General features: G+C 39.4%; 1 protein-coding gene across 2 annotated transcripts; it reads right to left on the bottom strand.

The window, feature by feature from the left end:
- Positions 1 to 115: 115 nt before the first annotated feature.
- Positions 116 to 24,228, bottom strand: LOC124292306 (thiopurine S-methyltransferase-like). Of its 2 annotated transcripts, none has more exons than XM_046729378.1 (9): positions 23,997 to 24,228; positions 17,368 to 17,492; positions 15,083 to 15,175; positions 12,442 to 12,571; positions 8,535 to 8,587; positions 5,498 to 5,572; positions 4,300 to 4,385; positions 2,631 to 2,675; positions 116 to 708 (listed from the first exon to the last, which is right to left on the bottom strand). In XM_046729378.1, the coding sequence occupies exons 2-9, from the start codon at positions 17,490 to 17,492 to the stop codon at positions 593 to 595; spliced, it is 723 nt and encodes a 240-aa protein (XP_046585334.1). In that variant the 5' UTR covers positions 23,997 to 24,228; the 3' UTR covers positions 116 to 592. The 2 variants fall into 2 exon arrangements, with proteins under 2 accessions (XP_046585334.1, XP_046585333.1); XM_046729377.1 differs by having other exon boundaries at positions 23,887 to 24,228.
- Between the last annotated feature and the right edge of the window lie 209 nt (positions 24,229 to 24,437).

Raw genomic sequence — 24,437 nt, forward strand, 5'->3', positions numbered from 1 at the left:
ACAGTTCACCAAATCCGTTTGTGGCAGGAATCTGGTGTGATGCAGTTCCAGACATATGATATTCCTGGAATCCAATGCTGGCATCATCTGACAACAAAGTCCACCAACTATCAAACAGGTTGTGTATGACATGTTTATTGACACCAAGACCACAGGCCAGACTAGGTTTGCCTCAAAATAACTTTGTAATAAATCATAAAAAATATCACTTTAGTCATTCAATCAATCTCACGAATAGGTTCTGAGACATGGATATATCCCAGAAAATATGAACACATTTCTGTTTAATGAACATTCACACCATCTCTTACATAATATAATGTTTGAAGAACAGCCTTTTAAATATCTCAAGGGATGCATTCTCATTATGCCTTTAACCATGTGTATCCTGCCATCTGCATATTATGCTATTTAAAATGTCTGTCTGCCAAGAGTTTTAATGCCACGTTTACCTTTGAAGTGTCAAAGGAGCTACAAATGCACATGAACTGCCTCTGGTTAATATGGATCAATCCAGGTTAAATAGGTTCAGTAGGATGACCACCACAATCCAGTTGTGTTGAGTAGTCACCTGCTCCTGGTTACATGGCGGCTACGATTTGTCCGAGAGAAAGTGGACTACTTCATCAAAGTAGGTCAGTCCTTTTTCTCGCCATCTTTCCTCCAAGCTGTCAGAACGCTCAAGGATCTCTACATTGTACCGATTACCTGTAACATAGAGAGAGCTCCACATTATGCAGACTATCTGTTACACAGAGAGAGCTCCACATTGTACAGACTACCTGTAACACAGACAGAGCTCCACATTGTACTGACTACCTGTAATACAGACAGAGCTCCACATTGTACAGACTACCTGTAATACAGAGAGAGCTCCACATTGACAGACTACCTGTAATACAGAGAGGCTCCACATTGTACAGACTACCTGTAACACAGAGAGAGCTCCACATTGTACAGACTACCTGTAATACAGAGAGCTCCACAGAGAGACAGAGCTCCACATTGTACAGACTACCTGTAATACAGAGAGAGCTCCACATTGTACTGACTACCTGTAACACAGAGAGAGCTCCACATTGTACAGACTACCTGTAATACAGAGAGAGCTCCACATTGTACAGACTACCTGTAACACAGACAGAGCTCCACATTGTACAGACTACCTGTAACACAGAGAGCTCCACATTGTACTGACTACCTGTAATACAGAGAGAGCTCCACATTGTACAGACTACCTGTAATACAGAGAGAGCTCCACATTGTACTGACTACCTGTAACACAGAGAGAGCTCCACATTGTACAGACTACCTGTAACACAGACAGAGCTCCACATTGTACAGACTACCTGTAATACAGAGAGAGCTCCACATTGTACAGACTACCTGTAACACAGACAGAGCTCCACATTGTACAGACTACCTGTAACACAGACAGAGCTCCACATTGTACAGACTACCTGTAACACACACAGAGCTCCACATTGTACAGACTACCTGTAATACAGACAGAGCTCCACATTGTACAGACTACCTGTAATACAGACAGAGCTCCACATTGTACAGACTACCTGTAATACAGACAGAGCTCCACATTGTACAGACTACCTGTAACACAGACAGAGCTCCACATTGTACAGACTACCTGTAACACAGACAGAGCTCCACATTGTACAGACTACCTGTAACACAGACAGAGCTCCACATTGTACAGACTACCTGTAATACAGAGAGAGCTCCACATTGTACAGACTACCTGTAACACAGACAGAGCTCCACATTGTACAGACTACCTGTAATACAGACAGAGCTCCACATTGTACAGACTACCTGTAACACAGAGAGAGCTCCACATTGTACAGACTACCTGTAACACAGAGAGAGCTCCACATTGTACAGACTACCTGTAACACAGACAGAGCTCCACATTGTACAGACTACCTGTAATACAGACAGAGCTCCACATTGTACTGACATGACAGACAGAGCTCCACATTGTACAGACTACCTGTAACACAGACAGAGCTCCACATTGTACAGACTACCTGTAATACAGAGAGAGCTCCACATTGTACTGACTACCTGTAACACAGACAGAGCTCCACATTGTACAGACTACCTGTAACACAGACAGAGCTCCACATTGTACAGACTACCTGTAACACAGACAGAGAGCTCCACATTGTACAGACTACCTGTAGACTCCACATTGTAACTACCTGTAGTACAGAGAGAGCTCCACATTGTACTGACTACCTGTAACACAGACAAGATCTACATACTGAACTAATTCACGGCTCGCAAAATGCCACACTCCAAAATTGTCCTGCCAGGTAAATAGATAGCATTTTCTACTCATCCAGCATCAGATTCATTTAGCCTCATTGATAAAAAGTTAATAAAGTTTCATGCTCTCAGTTATTAAAACCATTTTCTGTACTTAATCTTTCAAGAACAAACCACCAGCACAGCAGGAATACAAGAGTTCTCCTTCTGTAGGCCTAACCTCACAGATACTTCTGTAAACAACTCGCATGACAGCATCTGCATACACCAACATTACATAAATCAACATTGGTACCATCTATACATCATCATCATCATCATCATCATCATCATCATCAACTCACCATACAACTTTGGAATCAATTCCTCTTCCACATAGTGTGGTGGACCTAAAACCAAGAATCAGACAGCTGTGTGTGAGAATGAGTGAACCACGGTTTAGAGTGAGTGAGTGATAGCAATACAGCAATATTCCAGCTATATGGCGGCAGTCTGTAAATAATCGAGTCTGGAGCAGACAATCTAGTGATCAACAGCATGAGCATCGATCTGCGGATTGGGAACTGATGACATATGTCAACCAAGTCAGCGAACCTGACCACCCAATCCCGTTAGTCGCCTCCTATGACAAGCATGGGTTACAGAAGATCAATATTCTAACCTGGACCTTCACGGGTCACCATGGTTTAGACCATTTTAGATACAGTATTAAATATGTGGACTGGACATTCTAACATGCTTTGCTAAAAGATCAATGGCGCAGACTGTACTTAAAAAGGCGATAAAGTACACTTTTGTACTACGTCACTACGCTATTCTAGTCTGCCCCCTTGTAATCTAACATACCCTTGGTAACCGACATTACGATGCATGTCAGTTGTCATTGCCATTGTCATTGTCTCCTGCAGTACAACTAACTCCATAGCACACCGTTTCTTGGCTTGCAGTTGCTTCACTCGGCTAACATCACTTGTGAAAACATCACGCATCACTTTTTTTACAGAAAAAATTCTTAGCTCAACTCACAACTAAACAGCGACATGGCAAATTTGCTGACTGAGGAACTACAGTCTACTATGTCTACAGTCCCACAATGCATCCGTGGAATGTCAGGTGACCAGTCAGTTTCATCTCGATGTACTGATCTAAACTTATATTGGAAGTAGAAATTCAACAGTCATAATGTCCCATATGGTTTACGATAATCTAACATTTAATTCAAATTACATAGAGATTATATTTCACCTGATCTTAAACCGTCTTCAAACTGTTTATCACTTGTTTTCATGGTAATGTGAGTGTTAATGTTGGGGGGGGGGGAGAGGGGGGGAGAGAGAGAAGCGTGCCAACAGAACAGCACGTCAGTTAGCACTGAATGCAGGATTGTTAATTTAGGTCAATAATTGACACTGTCATTTTTCTGAGGTGTTTTTGCCTCATTAAGTATTAAATTTGGCATCTTAGAAAAGAAATACAGTTCATTCTACCCCTTTGTATAGTGTAATAATGTACAGTTAGGACGAGGACGCATGCATGGAGCCAATCTACAATGGGGTAAAGCAAACTGTATTTCTTAATGACAACCAGGAAGAGCGAAGGCAACATTCCTGGATACACATTTTGCATCAATGTTGAATCTTTTATTTCTTTTGAGGGCTTTTCTGGCAAAATTATGTTTCCTTGCTCAAATCAGAAACAAGGATGAAACTCCCTAATATGATACCCTTAAAAACAAAATCTTTTCTTCTTTGTCAAATCTGATATTAAAACTGAATACACCACATATATTGCTCACACATATATGATTCACATTGAGATAGTATCCATTGTTCCCCAGCTGTTTGGTTGGAATGGCATATGTTGTGTCCCAGTATCTGATAATAGTGTATGACACCATAGAATTGTCACCTTACCTTGCTAAGATTTTATGGTGGTCAGCTTACTCCCCTTGTGTGTTTATCTGCCTGATGACCTACTGAACTTGATGCATGACCTACTGCTCCAAGTACTAACCTGGATGGAGAGCTGGATCATAGTTCACCGTTACGATGACCATCCTGGAACCTGGAGCTGATAAGGACTTCATCAATGTGGCATATCTGAATGTAAATAAGTTACGCGGTCCATGAACCATTGACAGGCAGCCTTGTGACTGTATATACTCTAGTCTTGGTTAATGAAGGCACCATATGTTGGACTAGAAGTAACTGTGACACTCGTGACAGATCCATGTATTACAACAAATTGTAGTGACAGATCCATGTATTAGAACAAATTGTAGTGACAGATCTACATATTAGAACAAATTGTAGTGACAGATCCATGTATTAGAACAAATTGTAGTGACAGATCTACGTATTAGAACAAATTGTAGTGACAGATCTATGTATTAGAACAAATTGTAGTGACAGATCCATGTATTAGAACAAATTGTAGAGACAGATCTACATATTAGAACAAATTGTAGTGACAGATCCATGTATTAGAACAAATTGTAGAGACAGATCCATGTATTAGAACAAATTGTAGTGACAGATCAAATTAGAACAAATTGTAGAGACAGATTCACGATTAGAACAAATTGTAGTGACAGATCTACGTATTAGAACAAATTGTAGTGACAGATCAATGTATTAGAACAAATTGTAGTGACAGATCTACGTATTAGAACAAATTGTAGTGACAGATCAATGTATTAGAACAAATTGTAGTGACAGATCCATGTATTAGAACAAATTTTCTAACAGATCCATGTATGAGAGTGAGTGACTATCACTTTACGCCACTTTTATCAATGTTTCAGCAAAATCATGACTGGGGACAGCAGAAATGGGCTTCACACTTGTAAGATATTTGGGGAATCAAACCCGGGTATTCACCCTAACGAACAAATGCTTTAACCACTTTATCCCACCGCACCCCCACATATTGAACAAATTGTACTAACAGATCCATGTATGAAAACAGATTGTTGTAACATATCCATGAATTAACAGAAATTGTAATAACAGATCCATGTATAAGAACAGGGGTGGTGGGGAAGACTTGAAGTGAAAGTGTTCGCTTGCCACATCGAAGGCCCAGGTTCATTTCCCCAGATGGGTACAACGTTTAAAGCAGGGTTTAATGACACCTCCATGTATAAGATCCTGGTCTAGTAACAAGCCCCTGTATCTGAGCAGGTAACAGTCCTATGTAGCTGGCCACGTACCGTTCCCTGTCATCCCTGTTGATGGCTACCAGAGCAGCTCTGTCATACACAGCATCAAACTTGTCCTTGTACGATCTGTAATGGAAACAAAATATGTCCATCATTTATTGGAACGACATGCTTTGGGGCAGAACTTGTGGACAACAGTTGAATGGGATATATGTAGGGTTTTCCCTTGACCTACAGAAGTAAGCATTAAGTGGACCCCAAAATTAACTTTAAGTGAGTGAGTGAGTTGAACCACACTCACCAATATTCCAGCTATATGGCGGCGGTCTGTAAATAATCGAGTCTGGAGCAGACAATCCAGGGATCAACAGCATGAGCATCGATCTGCGCAATTGGGAACTGATGACGTGTCAACCAAGTCAGCGAGCCTGACCACCCGATCCCGTTAGTCGCCTCTTACGACAAGCATGGGTTACTGAAGGCCAATATTCTCCGGGTCAGTAACTTTAAGCTACTCCACAGCAAATATTAGGCTGGCTCTGTAAAGTAATGTACCTGGGTTATGTGCTGTACTATAAGACTTGATCTGTACTTAACCTACAGCACCAAATACTTATTGTCAAGATATATGATCATTACTGTGCATCTTGGAAGGATGCAATATATTTTTTCAAAGTTCATTCTATATGCATATGGGATGCACATGTAAAACACTACATTTGTCTAAGGACTTAAGTGTCTGCTTTTGTGGAAGATTGTTCTATTGAAAAAGCTAGCAAGTGTCCAGATATCCATAAACCATGGAATAATGCAGGTGTCTTTCTAGAAGCATGTAACAGTCAATTACACCATCAATTGGAATTGAAGGATCAACAGCATAATAACTTTCAGACATTTGTGGAAGTGATTCTCAAGTTGTTTGTTCCCCTGAAATAATATGACATGCAAATGCTGCATGGTTGTTGAGAAATATACAGTTAAATGCCTTTTTATGAATAATCATGTGAGCTTCTCTATAAAACAAGAAGATAAATAGCAATGGCAACATACTCTTCATGAATATGTCTACTAGTTATGATGATGTCAAATGTTTTGGTGTGTATATGGCAACGTGGAAGGAGAGTATTGAAAGGTTTTTAGGTTCTGTTCCAGAAAGGAGCACTACCACCAAATTCAGTTGAATCCAAACTTGTAAGCATGGAAACACAAAAAATATTATATTCAGAATTCCAAAACTACCAACAGGTACCAGTACACCACCAGACCTATCTTTGTGCCACGTTTGGTGAAGAAATAGTGAACGGTTTTAAAGTTCTGCTCCGGAAAAGAGCACTACCACCAAATTCAATCAAAGTTGAACTCGTTGCCATGGAAACGCCAAAAATATTTTATTCAGAAATCAAAAACCATCAAAAGGCACCAGTACACCACCAGACCAATCTATGTGCCAAGTTTAGAGAAGAAATATTGAACAGTTTTACAGTTCTGCTCCAGAAAAGAACACTACCACCAAAGTCAGTCAAAGCCGAACTTGTTGCCATGGAAATGCAAAAAAATATTTTAAACAGAAATCCAAAAGGGACCAATACACCACCAGATCTATCAAGAAATAGTGAACAGTTTTGAAGTTCTGCCTCCGGAAAATATGAATGTGCACAGACGCACGGACGAAGCGCATTTTAATACCCCCTGCAAAACAATAAACTTTTCCCAGACGCAAGAATCCTATATACTAGACACGTTTTAACTGCAGACTGACAAAATACCAAATGAGTTTCCAATTATATACATACAGAATATAAACATATATATTCAAAAACACCAATAAAATCCAGAACAAATTAAACATAATGTTGTTTGGTTAAATAAATTCAAACCTAAAGACAGAAACAACAATTCCCTCCACATTATTATATTATTTATCTTTCTCTCTGTGATCTTCATGTGAATGAGCTCAGCATGCTAAACAGTTTCAAATGCAGTGATTTGAAGAAATGATCTACAAGTAATATTTTGAGACATTTTTATTTTTATTTTTTTTATATAGATATTTGGCTATTCCCTCCAGTAGATATTTTTTCCTGACTTGCTGATAATACAGTGGATAGGGCTTGGGTTGTATTATTGCACTGGATGGTGTCAATCTTCTTATCTTAGAGCTGTGTTTTGTGTTAAGATCAAACATAAAGTCTGAGTCATAATATTTAAACATATCTATAAATAAAGCGATTTGGCAGATTTTTGCAGCGAGTATTGTTTTTTCAAAGCAATTTCTTGAGTGAGTGAGTGAGTGAGTTTTACACCACACTCACCAATATTTCAGCTATATGGCAGCGGTCTGTAAATAATCGAGTCTGGAGCAGACAATCCAGTGATCAACAGCATGAGCATCGATCTACGCAACTGGGATACAGTGATATGTCTCAACCAAGCCAACGAGCCTGACCATCCGATCCCGTTAGTCGCCTCTTACGACAAGCATGTGTTACTGAAGATCAATTCTAACCCAGATCTTCAAGGGCCCTGTTATCTCTAGGGACAGTGGGGTAGTCTAATGTTTTAAACATCCACTCAATACACGGAAGACCCGGGTATGATGCCCAACATGGGTACAACGTGTGAAACCCATTTCCGGTGTCCCCCGCCGTGATATTGCTGGAATATTGCTGAAAGAGGCGTAAAACTATACTCATTCACTGCTATCTCTAATGTTATTTTGCAAAGTAATCTAACAGCTGAAGATTCCGAGCCAAGTGTCTCAGTCAGTGGCTATCGCCCTGATCATAGCCCTTGTATTAAACTCAACTTGGGTGACTGATGGGTTTACAGCTGCTGTAAACAGTAGTTGGTGTCTTCTTTGTGTCAGTAGGGAAGATAGGGCAGTGGGACAGGTTGGCGATGTGGGACAGGTCATGAAGGTACTGAGTTCACACAACCCCAGACTAAACTCAAATATCAACATCAATAATAGAGAATCACATCTCTGTTCAGTAATTTCTAACTGCATCAGCTCAGGAGATTCTACAGACTTTGCAAGCTGAATTCAACACACGTTAGTTTAAAGGTAGATTATTTCATAGCCACATACCTGTTGAAGTCAAACACATCGCATCTGTACACACTGATCCGGCCATCACTACTCTGAAAGAAAATGTTAAATTTTGACAGAAAAAGCCTTGTGAACTAAAGTCAGTCACACTTTCATGCTAGGGGTGTGTTGAAGGACACTGGCTGTTCCATATCCATTCAATCACCAATTCTACTGCATCATCTGTGTGCGATGAATTTCTGAACATATTTGCTGTAAACCTCTTGTAAATGATCCACTTACAATGTATTTCATGAAACTGCCACAAACATGACAAGAAAGGATCAACCTCCTCTCACTGAGTAGCTCAGTTTGATCCACTCTCATGTCCATATAAGATGGACATCGGTCATTAAGATACCATGATACATGTGTGATAACTAAACTAGTACAATGACCGAGACAATGACCGAGACAATGACAGACACAATGATGTCACATTTCCAGTGTTCACGAATGGTGTTTCAAAGTAACAGGACGTTGGATCTTGTAAGATTCAGATGTCTGTCTGACCCACTGAAAATTCACAGGACCCACAGAAGAACATTTCAGATTTAACATGTCTTGTAACTGGTTCGATTCCCCACATGGGCACAATGTGTTAAGCCCATTTCTGGTGTCCCCCGCCGTGATATTGCTGGAATATTGCTAAAAGCGGCGTAAAACTAAACTCAGTCAGTGTAACTGGCATTGAAATGATTAAAAAGCATACAATTTATAAACAGGAAACAAGTGTCACATGTCACATAAAACAACTTCAGTCAAAGTCTTTGTGAAATTTACAGTCGGTCACTGGGGCCGGCAAGCTGTCGACTTCCATCTGACCGTCAGCGAATCTGACGGATTTGTCTGAGGGTCTGAAGCTATTCGTGAACACTGCATTTCCCACAAATTAAGAGACATGTCAACACTAGTGGTGTAATGATTTGTCTGAGGGTCTGAAGCTATTCGTGAACACTGCATTTCCCACAAATTAAGAGACATGTCAACACTAGTGGTGTAAAAATGCGGCTCTGTACTGAGAGTATATGAACTTGTGAAATACAAGTGCTCTATTGGGATACCAATCGTATTGCAAGCAATTTATCAGGATACCACACCATATTGTGCCTCACCATATTTTCACACCTCTAGTCTGGCCATAGAGTGGGTTTTGCTTTGTTCCTGGGGATGAAAGAATTATTACTATTTCTGGTTATCACTCACAATATGCAGATCGATAATCAGAGCTCAGTGATTAATCAGCAATCGATCAATAATCGGTTTTAATCGTAAACCCCACCAAAAAACTCATGTGGGTGATATCGAGGCACAATCATAACATCTTACAAACACAACAGGGTTCAAGACGACTGAGGATGTTTCTTGTTGAGACACGCACGCGAGTATGTTGTTTACGTTGCAGTCTTAAGATTGCCTATCTGTTGATCTAAGAAAGAAAAAGAACCCTACTTTCTAAAGTTAACTTGATGTTGCTTAGTATTCCTAGCTCATTGATAAACGTGATTCGCTCAAAGACTCCAGCACTAATATTATTACATTCCTAGGCATCTGAGATTCAAATGCAGGGATCAAAATAGTGCTTCATTTGCATATCATGGCATGGTATATATTGAAATGGCATGGATGAAATATTTTGATGTGCCCTAATGGCACACATCAGTATTCATTCATTGGAAAATGCGATGAAATTTGACCTACTAAAATGATTCAAAACCTATTTCTGCACCCCACCCAACTGTTAATCAGTGGCACTCTCATTCTCACAGTATGTGGCATTTCTATCCCTGTAATCAGTGTAATGATTCACATTCTGTAACATACAGGGCCAATTTTATCGCAACAGTATAAGCTTGACTTTTGCTTTTTGCAGATGCTATGATGAAATTCATGTGTGGTAGAAAACAACTGCAACCTGAACTCTTATACTGACAATATTTTCAGCACTCACCCCTACTTTGAATGCAATTATAGTTTGATTTAAACTGTTACGAGGTGCTTTGTTTCAGTCTGTCTGTGCTGAGAATGTTTGTTTTTTTAAATTCTTGGTTGATTCTGATTATTTCCCGGTTATTGTCCGGACTCCACTCCAGATGAAGACTGAACACAAATCCGCTATGCTGTTACTTCAATGACAACACACGGCATGTGTGATGGTCAAATTAGTTTTGAAAGTTCAAACAGCGGAACTCATTAATTTTATTCAAACAAAAGATAATGCAGCAACATAAGGTTATGTTTAATATGGAACAAACTTTAAGGATAACAACTTCTTTTTATTCGTGAGTGCGACGTTTCGATACAGATTCTTGTACCCTTGTCAAGCATTAAGGATTAGTGCACTGCTGTTGTTATTTTAAGCTGTCTAAGATATGGCTGTCGAAGTTTTGGGAGGTTACCCAATTTGATATGGAGAACACTCGTTGTAATAGACAGATTATTAGATCATCGCTCTAATCTCATTACGCAACATGTAATCACAACTTTTGAGGAGCCATCCTTTACCCCACAGTTGAACCGAATCTACGGTACTGCAAAGAGCGTTATTGCGAGGGATGACTAATTCAAAACAAAATCATAGTTGGTTGGTTTGTTGTTTAACGCTGCACTCTGCAATATCCCAGCTATATGGTGGCGGTCTGAAGATAATCAAGTCTGGACCAGACAATCCAGTGATCAACAGCATGAGCATCGTGATACGATGACATGTGTGAACCAATTCAGCGAGTCTGACCACCCAATCCCGATAGTTGTCTCATACGACAAGCATAAGTTACTGAAGACCAATTCAACCCTGATCTTCACGGTTAAATCAAACTCTTCGTCCGCCTTATTGTTGTTCTCACATGTGTATAAATATCTGTTTCCCAACTTTATCTGCATCCTTTATTAGCAGATGGACATGAAACACTATATTTTCCCTCCCTATGTCAAGACTCCTGTTATTTAATGAAACAAATACAATTACCATGAACAAAGACGCATACACACATACACAGAGAACAATTATTTTTTAAGGCTCATTTACACTTTTACACAAAAAGAATAAATTGTGTAAAAAATTATATGCTCAGGACAGATTCCAACAGTAAATTATAAAGTTTAATAAAGCTAATCAATCAAGAGAACTACCCACCCAGTCATAGGAAAAATACTTGAATGAAACCATCTAGAACTGCCAGTAAACACTGAAAAATGCAGTTGCCCTTGGAAGTGATCTAACTTGGTCACTACCAGAGATGCTTATTGTGTGACAATACCTCCCATTAGACAAGCAAGCTACTTATTATGACCATGAACACTGCATGAAGCTGGTGCAAAGAGCAATAGCTAAATGGTGGGATGAACAAAGGGGGATAACTCCAGTGTTCTCCTATTCTGGTATGACCTTTGTGAAAGTCAATATTGTGCCTTGCTCATCTGGTGAATCTAAAAGTGCATGTTTACCTAATCAGATATGACCACTCATGTCGGACTGTCCAGCTAGCTCCCTGCCTACCTTGTATAACTCCTCTCATGTCTCATTGTGCTACTTACTCTGGGGAAAACCGAGAAGATCCGGGATAGAACTGCTCTTCAGTAACCCATGCTTGTCGTAAGAGGCGACTAAAGGGATCGGGTGGTCAGGCTCGCTGACAACAAACAGACAAACCAGAGGAAGTTTGGTTGATTTACGCCACACTCAGCAATATTCCAGCTATATGGCAGCGGTCTGAAATAATCGAGTCTAGACCAGATAACCCAGTGATCAACAGCATGAGCATTGATCTATGCATTTAGGATACGATGACACATGTGTCAACCAAGTCAACAAGCCTGACACGTTAGAAGCCTCTTACGACAAGCATGGGTTGATGCAGACTAATTCTAACCTGGATCTTCACGAGTAAGTTACTCTTCTACCTACCTTGTATACATCTCCTGGAATGTCTGTAAGGGTTTCCTTGCTGTACTCTATGTTTTGCTCAGTGAAGAACTCCAGCACTGCCTGCTCTACGGCCTCGACGCCGACGACAGTATGTCCCTGGTCAGCAATCCTGCAACATTCCATCTACTACAGCACGCTGAGACGATCACCCTGCAACATTCCATCTACTACAGCACGCTGAGACGGTCACCCTGCAACATTCCATCTACTACAGCACGCTGAGATGGTCACCCTGCAACATTCCATCTACTACAGCACGCTGAGACGGTCACCCTGCAACATTCCATCTACTACAGCACGCTGAGACGGTCACCCTGCAACATTCCATCTACTACAGCACACTGAGACGGTCACCCTGCAACATTCCATCTACTACAGCACACTGAGACGGTCACCCTGCAACATTCCATCTACTACAGCACACTGAGACGGTCACCCTGCAACATTCCATCTACTACAGCACGCTGAGACGGTCACCCTGCAACATTCCATCTACTACAGCACACTGAGACGGTCACCCTGCAACATTCCATCTACTACAGCACGCTGAGACGGTCACCCTGCAACATTCCATCTACTACAGCACGCTGAGACGGTCACCCTGCAACATTCCATCTACTACAGCACGCTGAGACGGTCACCCTGCAACATTCCATCTACTACAGCACGCTGAGACGGTCACCCTGCAACATTCCATCTACTACAGCACACTGAGACGGTCACCCTGCAACATTCCATCTACTACAGCACGCTGAGATGGTCACCCTGCAGCACGCTGGAGACGGTCACCCTGCAACATTCCATCTACTACAGCACGCTGAGACGGGTCACCCTGCAACATTCCATCTACTACAGCACACTGAGACGGTCACCCTGCAACATTCCATCTACTACAGCACGCTGAGACGGTCCATCCCTGCAACATTCCATCTACTACAGCACGCTGAGACGGTCACCCTGCAACATTCCATCTACTACAGCACGGAGACGCGTCACCCTGCAACATTCCATCTACTACAGCACGCTCGGTCACCCTGCAACATTCCATCTACTACAGCACTTTGAGACGGTCACCCTGCAACATTCCATCTACTACAGCACGCTGAGACGGTCACCCTGCAACATTCCATCTACTACAGCATTCCACCTACTACAGCACTGAGGCCACCCTGCAACATTCCATCTACTACAGCACGCTGAGACGGTCACCCTGCAACATTCCATCTACTACAGCACGCTGAGACGGTCACCCTGCAACATTCCATCTACTACAGCACATGGCGGACGGTCCCCTGCAACATTCCATCTACTACAGCACGCTGAGACGGTCCTGCACCCTCTACTACAGCGCACTGAGGAACATTCCATCTACTACAGCAAGACGGGTCACCCTGCAACATTCCATCTACTACAGCACACTGAGACGGTCACCCTGCAACATTCCATCTACTACAGCACGCTGGAGACGGTCACCCTGCAACATTCCATCTACTACAGCACGCTGAGGTCACCCTGCAACATTCCATCTACTACAGCATGCTGACCACCCTGCAACATTCCATCTACTACAGCATGCAACATTCCAGCACGGACGGTCACCCTGCAACATTCCATCTACTACAGCACACTGAGACGGTCACCCTGCAACATTCCATCTACTACAGCACACTGAGACGGTCACCCTGCAACATTCCATCTACTACAGCACGCTGAGACGGTCACCCTGCAACATTCCATCTACTACAGCACGCTGAGACGGCCACATGGGACCACAACACTGTCGAGACTATTGTTCAGGGGATAACAGAATTGTCAGTTTTACATTAAATTACAATTACTTCACTTTGCATGCACAATACCTAACTTCTCATCTTGTGTTATGGTCATGGCTGTAGTAGGAGTGAGTGAGTGAGTTAAGATTTAATGTTACATCGGCAATATTTCAGCCATATCGAGACGAGGCTGTAGTAGGAAACTGTGGACTTGTTACATCAATCACAATTATCCAATATGAAACTTGCTGAATGTCACACAATGTTTCTTATGCAGAGATAAAGATTACGGCGTATGACAACTTCTTGTTTATTGCAATGCTTTGGTGAGGATTCTTATCATGTATTTTAAATGTGTCAGAATCTATACAGAAACTTTCCAATCACTTAAATCCCTTAACATCCTAAATACCAATCAAACGAGATGTTTTTGTTGTCAGCAACTGAAGCAACATGCAACATTCCTAGGCCAGTTGCTGAAATGCACAGTGTCACTTGATACTTGTTGTCTGCGAGCCTCTTATATTGTAATAGACCCATGAAGGCCTGGGTTAGAATTGATCTTCAGTAACCCATGCTTGTCGTAAGAGGCGACTAACAGGATCAGATGGTCAGATTCGCTGACTGGGTTGACACATGTCATCATATCCCAATTGTGTAGATCGATGCTCATGCTGTTGATCCCTGATTGGTCAAGACTCGATTGTTTACATTTATATTGACTTATATTGTAATAGGGAAATATGGTATTAAAAGTTGGGAATGAAATCTGGAATCTTTTCATTATCTGATCCATCAGGTCATGGATCTCACCATTTCTATGAAGCCATTCAAATTTAGATACAAACCATTTTATGTCCATAGATTTGCCACACAAAGGTATAAGAATCTTCTGTGCAGATTTCCCACCAGTCAGCTTATCAGCATACTTCACGAGAAGGCTGGAATGATATATGATATGAATCACTGATGAAATCCTAGTGAATGCACTGGCGCCACTTGTGTTAGTTTTAATGCGTGTGTCTTTACAACAAAATGGTTAAAAGCCATATAGTAATTTATAAAGAGATTATCATTGATTATTTAGCTGTTTATTGTACCGTGTTTAACACAACATACTCCAGAACAAGTGTAAAGGGATTCCTAAACCCAGGATCATATACATAGGCTATATAAAGGGATTCCTAAACCCAGGATCATATACATGGGCTATATAAAGGGATTCCTAAACCCAGGATCATATACATGGGCTATATAAAGGGATTCCTAAACCTAGGATCATATACATGGGCTATATAAAGGGATTCCTAAACCTAGGATCATATACAGTGGATATATAAAGGGATTCCTAAACCTAGGATTATACATGGGCTATATAAAGGAATTCCTAACCCAGGATCATATACATGGGCTATATAAAGGGATTCCTAAACCTAGGATCATATACATGGGCTATATAAAGGGATTCCTAAACCCAAGATCATACACAGGGGCTATATAAAGGGATTCCTAAACCCAGGATCATATACAGTGGATATATAAAGGGATTCCTAAACCTAGGATCATATACATGGGCTATACAAAGGGATTCCTAAACCCAAGATCATATACATGGGCTATATAAAGGGATTCCTAAACCCAGGATCATATACATGGGCTATACAAAAGGGATTCCTAAACCCAGGATCATATACATGGGCTATAAAAAGGGATTCCTAAACCCAGGATCATACACAGGGGCTATATAAAGGGATTCCTAAACCCAGGATCATATACATGGGCTATAAAAAGGGATTCCTAAACCCAAGATCATACACAGGGGCTATAAAAAGGGATTCCTAAACCCAGGATCATATACATAGGCTATATAAAGGGATTCCTTAACCCAGGATCATATACAGTGGATATATAAAGGGATTCCTAAACCTAGGATCATATACATGGGCTATACAAAGGGATTCCTAAACCCAAGATCATATACATGGGCTATATAAAGGGATTCCTAAACCCAGGATCATATACATGGCTATACAAAGGGATTCCTAAACCCTATAAAAGGATCATATACACATGGGCTATAAAAAGGGATTCCTAAACCCAGGATCATACACAGGGGCTATATAAAGGGATTCCTAAACCCAGGATCATATACATGGGCTATAAAAAGGGATTCCTAAACCCAAGATCATACACAGGGGCTATAAAAAGGGATTCCTAAACCCAGGATCATATACATAGGCTATATAAAGGGATTCCTTAACCCAGGATCATATACATAGGCTAAATAAAGGGATTCCTTAACCCAGGATCATATACATAGGCTATATAAAGGGATTCCTAAACCCAGGATCATATACATGGGCTATATAAAGGGATTCCTAAACCCAGGATCATACACATGGGCTATATAAAGGGATTCCTAAACCCAGGATCATATACATGGGCTATAAAAGGGATTCCTAAACCCAGGATCATATACATGGGCTATATAAAGGGATTCCTAAACCCAGGATCATATACATGGGCTATATAAAGGGATTCCTAAACCCAAGGATCATATACATAGGGCTATATAAAGGGATTCCTAAACCCAGGATCATATACATAGGCTATATAAAGGGATTCCTAAACCCAGGATCATATACATAGGCTATATAAAGGGATTCCTAAACCCAGGATCATATACATAGGCTATATAAAGGGATTCCTAAACCCAGGATCATATACATAGGCTATATAAAGGGATTCTAAACCCATCATACACACTATATAAAGGATATCCTAATCCCAAGATCAATACACACATTCCTAAACTCCAGGATCATATAAAGATAGATTCCTAATCCCAAGATCACATATACACATGGGCTATAAATAGGGATTCCTAAGCCCAGGATCATATACATAGGCTATATAAAGGGATTCCTAAACCTAGGATCATATTCATTTGCTTTATAAAGGATTCCTAAACCAAGGATTATACACAGGGGCTATATACACAGCTTTCTAAAACCAAGGTCTTTTTGAGGAGATATACACAGATTGCTACACCAAAGATCATATACTATAAACAACTTTCTTTAACCATCCTGAACCAATATCTACTCACCCACCATACTTAACTACTACTTACGGGTGTTCAATGTCTTTGTGAAAGCCGATTTTTCCAGCTTGCCAGTTCTCAGACCAGTCATTGACATTTAGCACAGAGTATTGGGAAGAGTCAGTTTCCTGTGTGTTAGATGAACTGTCAGTCATCTGCAATATAAGTCAAACTTAATAAGTCAAGTTTCAGTAGGCTGACAGGTTGCTCCTACTAGTTGTATACCACTGTCCATATTATGGCTGCACCTATTACAACAAACAAAAAACCAAAAAACAAATTACCATCATTCTTCATCACCTCAACTTCTAAAATGCCCATCAAAGAAGTCAATGTGTAACCTCAATAAAAGTAACTTAACATTTTAAACAATAAAGGTGGAGTAAGGGACACAAGCATTCTTTTAATTAGTAATTAATACAGAGAGTTTCATGTGGTTATCTCCCAACTGACAGACACCCATTTGACAGACAGTTGATTGACAGAGATTGAACTAAAAACAGGCCTACCATACAAACGGTCAACAAATCATCAAAACTGAACTCATATACACCAAAACAGAACAAAAATCACCAAAAACTGCAACAATATCCTCTAAAACCGAAACAATACATCTGTAACGGAAGACAAATCGTTTGAAATGGAAACAAAACTCGCATATCAGCTACAACAGCGCATGAGAATGGTCGCCGAGCGTACAAAACGGCATTCATAGCATCCCAACACGGCTTTTATTCATTCAAGAAAAGGATTGGGCACAAGTTATCCAACTTAGAAAAACCCTCTCCCAATAATAGGATGTGTACAACAGAAGTTAACTGAGAAAACGTTTTGTTTGAAAGACATAGATATGTACACATTTGCAAACATTCTGATTTTCAGTAACTGAGAGACCTGCATTGCCATGTATGATACGATTAATACCAATCAGCGTTCTAATTTTAACAATACCTTCTAAAGATTGTAACAGTTTCTGTCTTTGAATAGTATACAATGGACATTCAAGGAAATAATGAAAAACATTTCCACATCCATGGCCACACAGACATGATGCGTCATTTTTTAAATATTTATTCTTAATCAATCAATTAAGTGTACTCATCTTATATCTTAATTTTGTGTGCAAAACATTTAACTTCATTAATGTATTCCATATGAATGATATTTAGGTGCACATTTTTCTTCCACATGGATATAAGATTTAAATGATGCAACAGAGTCACTATTTCTTATAGCTAAGGGAATATCATTCCACACTTTAACTGCTGATGGAATAAAAGATGATGTTGAGTACCTCAGTCTTGTACATGGTTGACTAAAATTATTGGAGTTTCTAACTCATAACTTGTCTGGTTGCCTACTACAAGTGGAAATAATTCCTGGAGAAAAACTGAATGTTGTTCTATTTAGTAGAAACTTTAACTTCTGAAATGCTCCAATCATTTTAGATGTCTTTTTGACAATGTTTTCAATTTGATGGTGCCAACTCCCGTTAGACGAGGTTATACCAAAATGTTTATGAAAATCAACTGTTTTTAAATTCAAGTTAATGTCTTTTCGGACATCTTTCAAAGTAAATAATATAGCTTCAGTTTTTTCTTCTTGTGTTTTTATTATGATTGTATTATCTTAATTATTAAACTATCGATAGTCATACTTATGCAATGATAGTTTTTCATTTGTTCCATCAATTAATTGCTATCAGAGACTCAAGAATTGCAATCCAGGGGTGGAAATAACTTTAAAATTGCTAGTGTACTCCGGTACAGTGGCACGTGTAATGTCACTTGCACTGATAATGTTTCCACTATACCGACCGTTTTCCTGTTGATTTTTTTAAATAAACAACATAATTAACATTGGAAAGTCAACTGGACACCGGTACAGTGTGATATACAAATTTGCTTGCCCGACAGAAAAAACACTGGACTCGGACGTCGGGCAATGGGTTATTTCCACCCCTGCAATCCATCGACAGTTTGATGCATCGTTACAGCACTACTACAAACAATCATCTTGAGTAACACATGTTATATTTGGGATTACTTAGTAAAGTACAGATCCTAGTACTTTTGGGGGTTGAGACCCATCCGGGAATCGAACCCACACCCTCAGCGTCAGGCACCTAATCGCCAGCACACAAAGTCAGCCGTTTAACCTACTCAGCCACTGCGGTATCCACAAATATTGAAGTCGGACAACTTGTAGTCTAGACTGCGGACTTTGTGTACCCCTCTATATAAGTGTAAATTGGCTTGGCTCCCACAGCCGAAAACTATGAACACACAATGCCATTTAGAAAGTGCTCAAATGTAACATGTTAGATTTGGGATTACACTTTCTTAAATTCATAATCATCTTGAGGGTTGGCACATCAAGATCAACAGGCTGTGCAATAAGTGCAACCCCAACATCTTTGAGATCATCTCCTTGTTTCAACGTGAGCAGTCTCAAACAGAAGTATTCATCCTCAGATTGTCAGCTCACTGGACCTCCCCAACCAGAAAGAAGAAATATAAGAATATGGATTCACATATCAGATCTCTGAAGAACCAGAACTCCCCCACATTTAGTACACAGACCAAGTTGGGGAACTGTTCAAGTCAATGAAAATTGAACTTAGTGAACTATGGCATTGACATAGATATCTTATTGCACAAAAGCATAACAAGTCAATGAATTTTACATAATGAATATTTCAATATTAGATACCCACTAATTATTGTAACATGGATTAGCTATTAGCGCATTGCCAGGAGAGACACATTCATACAATCACTCAACCATGCCCATTGTGAATTGAGCCACACCATTTTCAACTCTGCTTTTCATAAATGTGGCTTTCCTGGGCTATAATCCTGTCTGCATAATGGGAGGACACCCTTCAAGTGTGTTCACACAAACAAAAGGGGGCAATTTATGGATGCCAACTTCTTTATTATGAGGTGTATGATGTTTGGGAGTATATTGTAACACTTCATCATATATTCACCAGATGAAATGAATCGTTGTGCTCCTCATATAAAAAAGTTGACATCTATAAATTTTCATCTTTTATATGTATCACTTACAAAATTCGGTAAAAGACTTTATGCTAAGAGTAATGACAACGAATTTCAAAGATCAATTTTTCTGGCGATACACTTCCTGATTCTTGATTGGCATTTGAAGTTGGACGATAACATAACAACGCATGGTATGAATTTACAACTTCTTAATAATTCACACCACAACATTTCTGGGCTATGTCGTGTTGTAAATAATAAAGAAGTTATAAAATCTATAGCATGTGATCGAAACTTAGTGATGATGAATACATATTGAGTATAAAGCGTAATACTTGTTTTTTTGTGTTTTCAAATCTTATTTCTCATTCGTCTGTTTCGAACTAGAGGCAGAGAAATATGCCTTGATGATCAAATTGGCAAGACTACTTTGACCAGTTTTGAGCTAGTTCATATAACAGCCATTCTCAGTTAAAATGTACAATTGCCAGTGGAAACTCGCGGGAAAAAAATGTTTCATGTTCGGTATATTGCATTACTTTTCATGAAGTACAAGCATTAGAGAACCTGTTACTAAATATTCAACACTCAGGCACAGACAATTACCCTGCAACAGCTCTTTATACTACTGTACCCTGAAGTTACAATGAAACTTACGTGCCGACACCCAAGCCACAATGACCAGCTGCCTTTCAACTAGCAATACAGTGATATTTTCAAAAACAGCAGAATAAGATAGACAGTTTCACATGTCATCTATGTGGAAAAGCAATATGAACATCCGGGCATGTACTTTATTATTTCAGATTTTTTTATACTGGGTATGAAAGGAAATGACATTGTTAAAACTGATACGCTTTCTCATCGATAATGCTAAAACAGAATTGCTGCGTTTCATATTTGATTATCACCTGTCCTTGTGATACTGTATTGTCTCGCATAATCTCACATGCTGGTCCAAACGATCTTAACAGTCATCTGGATAACAACGCATTCTTTTTGAGTGACGTAAATTACAATGTTTCATTAATTTTGATACAAATAAACAATACCAAATGACAAAAGGTGCAACTCTTAAATGCCTATATTTAGAAGTTGTTTTTTTTCAAATTGACAACTAATTAATGAAACCAACAACTTTTGGTTAACCTGACCTTGAACATTAGACCCTGATCAAAATACCAGTGTCACGTAAATTACCAGTCAACAATTGCAACTTTAAATATAAATGGTCATTGGTTATACTATCATAAGCAAGGACCAAAGCAGAGGTTTTCGAAGAACATTTGGCGATATATGAGCGTATAAAACACAGAAACTTGTATATGAATAAAAGCAGGTAGCTTAAAATCACTGGTCCGTGTGTTGTACTGGAAACACCATTCTCATCAGACCTTTTAGTCACTACAGGCTCCCGTAGAACAACTTCTGCAGTCGCTTCATTCTGGGTCATAGTAGCTAGAATGCCTTTTACATTTTCTCCATATTTTCTGACATTTCTTTTTGTTTCTTTTCGCTAAAGGTTAATTTTTCTTTTTTCAGCTCTAAACAGTGTACTGGTCTGCTTATAATACTTTTAACACGTTCCAATTCTTTCCTATTCCATTTGTTTCCCAATTCTGATTTTCCCGTTCTCTGTATTCTCTTTCTTTCTCTGCTTGAGAATTAGCTATAATATCTGTAATAGATGACCACAATTCAAGCAATAATGTATAGATTCCATCATTTAACATAATACCACTTTCCACACAATCCCAAATAAAGTAATGTAATTTACGTTAACAGTTAATATTAGACTTCATAAATGCTTTATTATGAATGCATGCAAATAACATCACTACTTTGAAGAGTATCCCAATAGCCATTTGTTTAAGGATAAAACATGCATGTTTTTAAGTATTATCATCATTGTGTGCAGTTTCACAAGTATCATATAAAGAACTACATCAATAAATAATCAAACACTGAAATTAGTTCTGTTTACATCTTTAAATTTAAATCTCCGCGATCCAATCACAGGTTTACTGCTTTATCACTTGATAGGAAACAATATCTTTCAATATTCAGCTTACTTTATACACCTGTGCTTTATACAGAAAAGATTAATGTAGAGGCAATGAAAAGTAATTTACGTCACACTTCTTGTAATTTACGTTACAGGGCCATGCATGGAAGGCAAAGAATGGGTTTCATAAATCATGTCTGAATTATGAAAGTATTTAAACTGAGTAATCAATATATTATCGTAATGTTGCAAAAATGTAACTTGGAATTATTATACAGCATGTGTCAAAACAGTACAGTCATCCTTATCATTGGAAAAAACTTATTCTACTTCAGGATGAATCAGGAAACTCCGGTTCATCAAAGTTCACATTCGAATGAGGTGCTGAAATGACCACTGCTTCCAACGTGTGATTGTATAGGGTATTTGTGGTGCACTTTTGCACTTACTAGGGATTTCTGAACATCTACTAAACGTAAATTACAAAACGTAAATTACATCCTTATATTAAATTCCAGGATGAGGGCCACATTACTCCGTTTTGGTGATTTAATGTTTGGAAACATACACGGTTATGCTATCCATGTAAATGGATCAGGGCCAGCATCGATTCCCATGAGACTTATTTTACTGTGACCGTCCGCATTGGGATTACATCCTTAAAAATCGTTCCAATAACTGAAGATAAAATGGATTAGTTCGTTCTATTAATTTTACTTGTTGATCAGTTGACATTTGTTTTGCAAGCAATATTGTGTTCGGCATAGAATACAACCCATTTTACTTGCTAAACTTGTATATATGTAGTAAATGTTATGTACATCAGTTACCATAACGTAAATTACGTTACTTCTACCGACAAAATTAAAACAAAAAATTCTTTTTGTTTCTTTCTCATTCTTGATTTGTATGTTCTTAAATATAAAAGCACACTTTGAAATTTCATTATTTGGGTTTATTACGTTGACTTGTAAGTAATTAGTATTATCTAGAAGAGAATCATTGACGGCAATATGCTTTGCCGACAGCAAGAAAATCATAACCAACTGTAAAGAAACAGTCAGTTTCAAATATTTTCTCAAATGTTTGTGACTATTGTAGTTTACCAAAAATTTCTATTACATCTGACTATTGAATACTGTCGATTTCATAGGAAAAACGGTTTCACGGTATGGATAGCGGGGCCTGTAACCAGTCCGACAGCATTTGTACAACTTAACTGAGAATGACTGATAAATAACCTCGTATTCCAGGCCATGCCCGAGCACACCTTGGTATAGAGCAAAGTCCTCTACTCTAGTTATACATGCTGGACTAGGTTAGGACTTAGATTACAAATTAAAACACAACTGCATTTCAAACTACACAGATACTGTCTGGCATGATGAGGCCACTGGGAATATTTGGTAGACTCTGAGAATCGTACACTAATCGTGAAAAATTAGGAAAATATACGACAGATTTGCTACAGTACAGGCGTTCGATGGCACGTGACGTTCTGGGACAGAGAACGTGCCAGTCGCATATTATATAACTTACCTTGTATAAGTGGTTAGCAATACAGTAATGTCTGGATTCCACGCGAAGGACTCTGAAGGCTGCCTTTGTAAGAAAGTTTAGCATCAGAATGTGAAAACATACATCAATACCCTTGTTCCTGATACGATGTGCTAAGTGACACTTGGAATCTCGGGACCTCCAGTACTAGAGATCGATACTCCGGTTTTCGTGCACTCGGCTGGAATGATCAATTTATCAAGCGTTACGCTGACTTGAGTCCCGTTTTCACTCGAGAGTCTCAACTTTGTGATATTAAGTTCAAAACGGACCAGCGTCAAAACGCGTCGTACTTATAAACAGTACCTACTGATATCCTATTTGTTTTACCCCGTTTAAACCCTGAGTAACCTCCCTTACTTCAGCGCCACCTATGTCCGTTCAAGCCTTCCGAGCAGACGACGCTTGTTTGAGTTGGGCAAAAGTGGAACCTTTAATCTGGAGTGTCTTTCTGCAATGTTGCTAGCTGTCTGCAAATACTGACCGAAAGGAGCGAAAGAAGTGAGGCTGGCGCTCTTACGGCGGAAACTTTT

This window comes from Haliotis rubra, unplaced genomic scaffold (genome assembly GCF_003918875.1).
Source record: "Haliotis rubra isolate DU_JTF1 unplaced genomic scaffold, ASM391887v1 Scf512, whole genome shotgun sequence".
NCBI lineage: Eukaryota > Metazoa > Mollusca > Gastropoda > Lepetellida > Haliotidae > Haliotis > Haliotis rubra.